Source organism: Rattus norvegicus, chromosome 3 (genome assembly GCF_036323735.1).
Source record: "Rattus norvegicus strain BN/NHsdMcwi chromosome 3, GRCr8, whole genome shotgun sequence".
Lineage (NCBI taxonomy): Eukaryota > Metazoa > Chordata > Mammalia > Rodentia > Muridae > Rattus > Rattus norvegicus.
This window is the reverse complement of record NC_086021.1, coordinates 138,707,542-138,715,279: the sequence shown is the minus strand read 5'-3', so window position 1 is coordinate 138,715,279 and position 7,738 is coordinate 138,707,542. Positions and strand designations below refer to the sequence as shown.

At 52.5% G+C, this 7,738-nt stretch overlaps 1 protein-coding gene across 6 annotated transcripts; it reads left to right on the top strand.

Annotated features, from left to right (window-relative positions):
• On the top strand, positions 1-7,310 carry Gfra4 (GDNF family receptor alpha 4). Of its 6 annotated transcripts, none has more exons than NM_023967.2 (6): positions 4,324-4,447; positions 5,008-5,362; positions 5,412-5,521; positions 5,602-5,736; positions 6,478-6,553; positions 6,638-7,310. In NM_023967.2, exons 1-6 carry the CDS (start codon positions 4,369-4,371, stop codon positions 6,657-6,659), a joined length of 777 nt encoding a protein of 258 aa, NP_076457.1. In that variant the 5' UTR covers positions 4,324-4,368; the 3' UTR covers positions 6,660-7,310. The 6 variants fall into 6 exon arrangements, with proteins under 6 accessions (XP_008760419.1, XP_006235105.1, XP_006235104.1 ...); NM_001395069.1 differs by having other exon boundaries at positions 6,478-6,569; positions 6,709-7,310; XM_008762197.4 differs by having other exon boundaries at positions 1-4,447; positions 6,478-7,310.
• The last annotated feature ends 428 nt before the right edge of the window (positions 7,311-7,738 follow it).

Genomic DNA, 7,738 nt, shown 5'->3' with positions numbered 1-7,738 from the left:
CCATGTGGGTGCTGGGAATTGAACTCAGGACCTCTGGAAGAGCAGTCAGTACTCTTAACCACTGAGCCGTCTCTCCAGGCCCTGTATAACCAAGAAAGTGAAAATTAACATAGACCTTAGTGTTCAGAAACAGATTTCTGTTAGAGCATGGCCTGGCTCTTGTGCTGACTGCGTGTGGGCATCCCGGGATACAGGGTTAGCTGGGAAGCTGTGACTACATAGTTCTAGTCCCTTCCAGACCTTCTGCAGACACTGCTGCATGTCTGGGACAGTTGTTCCAGCTGCTGAACAAGTTCTGGTGGAACACTGTCAGCCTGCTCTGGGGTCACAATCATGTCACTGTTCCTCCTCAGTATTTGAAGGAAAATCATTTTTAGTCTCAGTGCTGTATAAATAAATTCTCTCTATAAAATCAAAGGCTGCGTTGCATGGAATGAAATGTGTGGGGAACATTTTCTTCCCTGCTCAGGCCTCTCTTCCTGGCAGGGCTCCAACATGTCCTGGTCTGCCTGCACCAACTCCAGGCTATGGTCAGCTGACTGCTTACCTGGCGTGTAGCCCTCCTTGGCCCTGCGTTCTGCCAGTCCCCAAACCTGGTACCAGGTCAATGCACTGAGCCAACCCCTGTAATAGTAATCTCCGGGGGTTTTCTATGTCCCTTTTGCTCCCAAATAACTGTAGAGTATTTCTATGCCCACTCTAGCCCTTTTTAGCTCCTGAATGAAGACACAGAGACCTCGAATTTTTATCAATAAGTTGCACGGTCTAATAGCTGGGAAGGGTCTTATCTTGTCTAACCTGGCTAGGCTACCTACTGCCCAGCCAAATGCCCCATCACTTGCCATCTGGCCTTACTCTGGCTCACTCTGGTCTGTGTGTCCTCCTGGCTGCTTTCCCATGGCGAATCCTCCAGGTCTTTCCACGTCTCTCCACAGGGTCCTTCTCTACTCTCTGGTCTCCTTTGGTACCCAGTGACTGGGATTGGAAGTCCCTCCTTATATCTTCTGCTCAGCTAATTGGCTGATCAGCTGTTTTATTAACTAACTAATCAGAGGTGATGGAAAACACATTTTCACAACATTGAGATCTAGAGATGCAGGCTGGAGAGATGGCTCAGTGGTTAAGAGCACTGACTGATATTCCTGAGTTCAATTCCCAACAACCACATGGTGGCTCACAACCATCTGTAAGGGTATCTGATGCCCTCTTCTGGTGTGTCTGCAGATGGCTACAGTGTACTCATATAAAATAAATAAATAAATCTTTTTAAAGAGAGAGATCCAGAGATGCTATCTTCCAGACTGCAACTAGATGTCTGAGCATAGAACTCAGCATCTGAATACACAGCGTACAAGACCATCCCCTAACAAGCCCACTCAGGATTGACCAGCAGTTGCTAAGGTGTGCCCTGCCTCGCCCTGCCCCACCCTCCACACCTTCAAGGCTCATCTGGAGGAACAGTTTCCAGCAACCAAGTTTATTGCTCCTAACTCCAGTTCTGTAAGATTTGGTGCCCTCTTGTGGCCTTGGGTAGCATACATACAGGCTCATAAAACAAACAAATGCCCACACGCAGTCAGCACAAGAGCCAGGCCATGCTCTAACAAAAATCTGTTTCTGAACACTAAAGTTTATGTTAATTTTCACTTTCATGGTTATACAGGGCCTGGAGGGATGGCTCAGTGGTTAAGAGCACTGACGGCTCTTCCAGAGGTCCTGAGTTCAATTCCCAGCACCCACATGGTGGCTCACAACCATTTGTAAGGGGATCTGATGCCCTCTTCTGGTGTGTCTGAAGACAGCTACACTGTCTTTTTTTTTTTTTTTTTTAACAGCAGCACTGTGTCTTAATTTGACCAGAAGAAAATGTAAGACGAACTTAGTAGAAATAGCCCAGAAAATAACTAGTCAGTATTCTTATCAAGAATGGGGATAAGGGGGGGTTGGGGATTTAGCTCAGTGGTAGAGCACTTGCCTAGCAAGCGCAAGGCCCTGGGTTCGGTCCCCAGCTCCGAAAAAAAGAAAAAGAAAAAAAAAAGAAAAGAAAGAAAGAATGGGGATAAGGTGAAGGGGAAGTTGGGACGGGCTTCCCAAAAGGGTTGCTTCCTTGCTCATGGGAATGGCGGCCAGGTGGACTGAGAAGGTAAGTAAAAGGGACTTGGGAGTCAAAATGCCCCACTCTGAGCCCCTAGGCAGATTTGCAACTCTTGGTTACCCTTCCTGTCCTGGAGTTAGATGTCAGCTTGTGCTCTGTCAGCTTTTGGCCTCTCCAAGTTTTGGTCTGTTTTTCCTGGACCATCAATTCTTCACCTTTCCCACAGAATGAACTTGGCTAACACAGAAATTCAGCTACAGGGGTTCTGGGGAGACGACTTAGTCGGTGAAGTCCCACACAAGCGTTAGAGCCCAAGGTCAACCCCCAGCATTACCATAAAAAGCTGAGGGCAGCAACCCCACTGGGGGTGAGGATGGGGACCCAAGGGGGCTTGCTGCCATCCCAGCTAAAACAGAGCTCCTGACACTGCTGCTGGGCACCTTCACCTCACCCTCCACACCCCACATTACTGTTTAAAGGAAGAACACAGACTTAAAAAAAATATTGAGAGTGCCTCGTATGGCATGACAAATTTAGTGGGGATTCTGAGTCTGAATTTTTTCATTTTATTGAGAGAGAGAGAGAGAGAGAGAGAGAGAGAGAGAGAGAGAGAGCGAGCCTTGTCAGAGGACAACTTTAGGGAGCTGGTTCACATCTGCCATATGGGACAGACTGAACTCAGAGTGTCAGGTTTGGTAGCAGGAGCCTTTAGTCAATGAGCTCTCCTGTCACCCTTGTTTCTGAGACAAGATCTCAATGTAGCTCTAAGTCCTGATACTTCTGCCTTCGACTTGACAAGCGCTAGGTTTACCACCGTGTCCCAGGTCTTGGGACAGAGAAAGGCCATGCATGGGAGACCTTTAATGGTCTAGGCCTCATCGTGTACTAGTATTCCTTCCCAAGTGTAGATCCTTGTGCTTTGCTATGTCAGAGAGCTGAGTTTAGAAGCTGGGGATGGTGTGTGTGTGTGTGTGTGTGTGTGTGTGTGTGTGTGTGTGTGTAGCACCAATGTCTCTACAACTTTTCTACACGTGTAAAACCAGTAAACAAAAAACTGACAATAAAGTTATTAAGAAGGAAGAGGAACAATTGATTTCCTGGAGTTGTATGCAGTCGGGGTGTGTGTGTGTGTGTGTGTGTGTGTGTGTGTGTGTGTGTGTGTGTGTCTTCCTAAGGAGATACAACATGCATGCCTCTTCATTTCAGATAGGCAACTGACAATGGGCCAGAGACATAAATCCATCAAAGTCCAACTTGGCAAATATTTATTTTGGGGGATTTGTTTTTTATTATTAATTTTACTTAACTATTTATTTGAGTTTATTGGGATTACTTACAGGGGCATGATTGTCATCAAAACACCCACCGAACCATTGGGGGTGACCCTAGTGCTCCCCGCAGGACTGGCAGTGCCTGCCCGAATGTCTTCTTTCAGGGGTTGTCTATAACCTTGAGAAGGGGCCTTGTGAATCTCACATGTTTCCGATTTTCTGGACCTGTAAGGTTAATTCTTGCTTAATTTTTGAGTCTCATGAAGCTCCCCCTCCCCCCTCCCACGAGGACCCGTTCCCACTAGGAGCCGACTGCTCGTGTACAAAAAGCAGTCCAGCACTCTGAATCTATCGGGTTAATTCCAGGCCCTGGCTTAGTGGCTTTGGATCTACCTGAAGGTGCTGTCTAGGGGTGGGGACAGAGTGAAGAGAGCAGGATGTTACTTCCTCTCAGAGGCCAGGAGCACACCTGCCGGCAGGTGCCCGCTACCCTCCAGGCTTAGCAGGTTCAAGGAAGAAGCACCAGTCCGACTGGGCCTCTGCCAATCGGTATGGCCTGCTGCTTGGAGTCTGCACTGCTGCTGTTGCTGCTGCTGCTGCTGCTGGGTGAGAACCTGTCTCCTCCCTGGCCCCTGCCCTCTCTGACCCTGCTCCTCAGGCACAAAGTGAGATTGCAAGAGTGACACCGGTATCAATGTGCCCCTGCTGTACAGTGCCGTGCACCCCATCTTTGGGTTCAGCTGAGCCACCCTTCACAAATCTAGCCTTACTATCCGTGCCCCAGGAACTTTCTTTTTCCTCTCCCCCTCCCCTGCCCTCAATGTGCTCCTCAGAAGCTCCGGCTCTTGGGAGTTTTGAGTCCCACAGCTGATGTTCTGCCTCCCAGCACTGCCTCTTCTCCACCAGGGGGATCACAGGAAAGGATTGCTCTGTGGGGTGTGGTGTAGAGAATGGATACTGGTAAGCTTTAAGGCAGAGGAGACCTAAGAGCTGAGACATGCTATGTTGAGTGGAGCGTATTTACGGGTGCTGAATGAGAGGCCAGGCCAGGCAGTTTTATGGAGTCTTGGATGCCAGAGAGGTAAGGAGGTGGGAAAGGAAGTACTATAAACCTGAATTTGGTGACTTGGCTGGATTTGCATATGTCCAGTGCCAAGTTCAGACATAGCTGCCGGGTTTACTGATGCTACTCTCCCAAGGTCAGGCATTCTATTTTCCCCTGAATGGCTTTTCATCTGTGACTTATCTACATCTTCACTGAAACTACTGGTAAACGTCCAGGTCTGTCTCAGGGCGAAGTCCTATGGTCTGCCATTAAGCCTCAGTGTCCTGTCAGGTGAAGCTGGGGAGGATGGAAGGGGTCCAGTAGACGCTCTGTGATGCATGTGCCAGTTCTGGAGATGGTGGTGGAGGCTGAACCTGAGCTTCTGGGGAACCTCCGAGTACTGCCTCCATTCACGACCTGGGTGGATATCCCTAGGACCTGCCCATGCCCGCTTCCTCAGGAAAAACGGGTCACGCCTATGGGCCACACTCTCTCCCCTTGGGTTTGGGTATCTGCCCCCAGCCCCCGCCAAATTCCGGGGTGTGGAATGTGGAGAACCAAGCACAGAGGGCTGCAGCCTGCCCTCCCCTCACCAGGGTCAGCGAGCTCCACTGAGGGGAATCGCTGCGTGGAAGCAGCCGAGGCGTGCACAGCAGACGAGCAGTGCCAGCAGCTGCGCTCCGAGTACGTGGCGCAATGCCTGGGCCGGGCGGGCTGGCGGGGACCCGGGAGCTGCGTGCGCTCCCGCTGCCGCCGTGCCCTGCGCCGCTTCTTCGCCCGCGGGCCTCCGGCGCTCACGCACGCGCTGCTCTTCTGCGGATGCGAAGGCCCCGCGTGCGCCGAGCGCCGGCGCCAGACATTCGCGCCCGCCTGCGCGTTCTCCGGCCCCCAGCTGGCGCCACCTTCCTGCCTGAAGCCCTTGGACCGCTGCGAGCGAAGCCGCCGGTGCCGGTGCGTGCGGGGCGGGCTGGGCCGCTCACCGGCGTCCGGGCGCGCGCAGGCCCCGTCTCTTTGCCTTCCAGGCCTCATGCGCTCCCGCGCCCGGCTCCCGCGACGGCTGTCCGGAGGAGGGGGGCCCGCGGTGTCTGCGCGCCTACGCAGGCCTTGTAGGTACGCTGGGCGGCCTCTGGCGGGCGGGGCGGCGGAGGCAGATTCCGGGGGCCCGTCACAGGTCCTGGGGGTCCCTGCAGGCACCGTGGTCACCCCCAACTACCTGGACAACGTGAGCGCGCGCGTTGCGCCCTGGTGCGGCTGTGAGGCCAGCGGAAACCGGCGCGAAGAGTGCGAAGCCTTCCGCAAGCTTTTTACAAGGAACCCCTGCTTGGGTGAGGGGGCTGGAGAGCCCGGGCAACCAAGGACGTCTATGGCCCAGTCTAGGCTGCCTGGCCTGTGGGGACCCTTAAAATGTTTTCGTCGTGTCGTATTTGGTGTGGGTGATGGACAGTGTGCACGTGCCATGGTGCATGGGTGGAAGTCAGAGGACAACTTGTCAGTCTCTTTCTACCACGTGGGTCCCCGGGATAGCACTGGGCTCATCAGTTTTGGTGGCAAGTGCCTTTGCCTGCTGAGCCATCTTGCTGGCTGATGTGAGCACATTTTTGATGGAAAGAAACTGAGGTTTCCAGAGACCAGATAGCCGATCACTAGAGAATTCGAGAGATGTCAAGAATCTCTTAGGGCTAGAAAGGATGAGTTAAAACATGTCCAATGACCTGGAGTTGGCCAAGGCTCCCTTTGGCACTACTGAGGTCTTTTCCTCCATGTGTTCCCAATTTAACGCTGCTGTTCTTGCCTCGGGATGAAATAGCGTTGTTCCAGATTTCTGGGGGCCCGGTTTGAAGCCTGTCTCTGCCACTTCGTAGCCGAGAGTTAAACTCTTATTAATCCTAATTGTGTTCACCTGTAAGGGCGGGGTGTGCACTTGTCAACCTCACTCTTAGCACAGTGACCTTCCATCTCAGGCCGTGCCTTGCAGATTCCAGGGGGTGTCTCATTTTGTCTCAAGGGAGTGGAGCTGTTTCTAGGGTTTCCTGGCCAAACCTTCTCTGGATCTCTCCACTCCATAGATGGTGCCATACAAGCCTTTGACAGCTCGCAACCATCAGTTCTGCAGGACCAGTGGAACCCCTACCAGAATGCTGGGTGCTGTTTCCTGCGGGTAGGTATGGGGAGAGGATGTGGAGTTGGCAGTTTCTCATCGTTCCCTTCTGTATTTACCCTTCTCAGGCAGGCCAAGGTGGAGGCCTGAGTGGCCTGAGAAGAGATGGAGGCAGAAACGGTCCCCGTTTTGTCCCAAGGTGTCCTCGATGTCCATACTCACTGCCCTGGCTCTCCAGGCCCTGCTCTAATTAGGAAGGTGAACCATGGACAACACAGCTGACTGCCATGTCTCTGGATTATGCTCACTGAACTGAAACTCCCTTGCCCTCAGGTCTGCTGTCCTTTGCAGTTCTGGACCCCTGCATGGCTGTCTCCTGGACTGGGAGCTGGAGGCTAGGGCCCGACTGTTAGGTTCCCCTGTTAGTAGGCATCTCACCTGTTTTCTTCACCATCCTTGAGATGATGGTAGATGATATTTAGCACCTGTAGACAGGGCCTCATTGGGCCCCTTGGGCTTACAGAGCAGAACAGAGACTAGCCTCCTGCTCTTAGAATTGGGTAGTGTTCTTTTCCAAGAAGACATGGCACTAAGGTGATCATATGAACAGACTGACAGACTGCAGTCTAAATACCCATGCCCCAGGGCCAGCGCTGACCTTGCTTGTCACCTATGACATGGCGCTGTGTAGGGATTAAAGAGAGAGATTCAGGTCCCTCCTGCTGGACATCCCACTGGCCTCCCAGACTCTCCCAGCACCTGCAGTGGCACAGCAGCTCAATAAACCCATGTGCACTGAGACCAGCCTGGCTTTCTGTCATCTGACCTAGAAATGTGGAGACCCGGGTGGCCTTGGGCACTCCAGAACTACTCCTGAGTCTGAATACTGGAGAGTAAATATACCCATCTCGAACAGCAGCCAGCAGCCGAGACTGAGTGCATGTGCTGCAGTTCCTTTGCAGACTCAAAGATGGGGTCTACTGGCTTATCAGAGAGCTCTGAGAGGTCGAGCTGGATCGGGGAAATGGCCTGAGCAAACTGGCTCAGGCACATCTGTCCCTATGGTGTCTGTCTCTATGGTGTAGACAGGGCCCCACTGAAGGGTAGGTAGGTGGGCATGCCACCATGCTGGGGCTTCATACTCTCTTAGCATCTATCTCAGCAGAGGTCGCTAGGAGGAAGGCATCCTTCCCGACCAGCACTCGTGGATGAATAAGCTGATGGCCCAG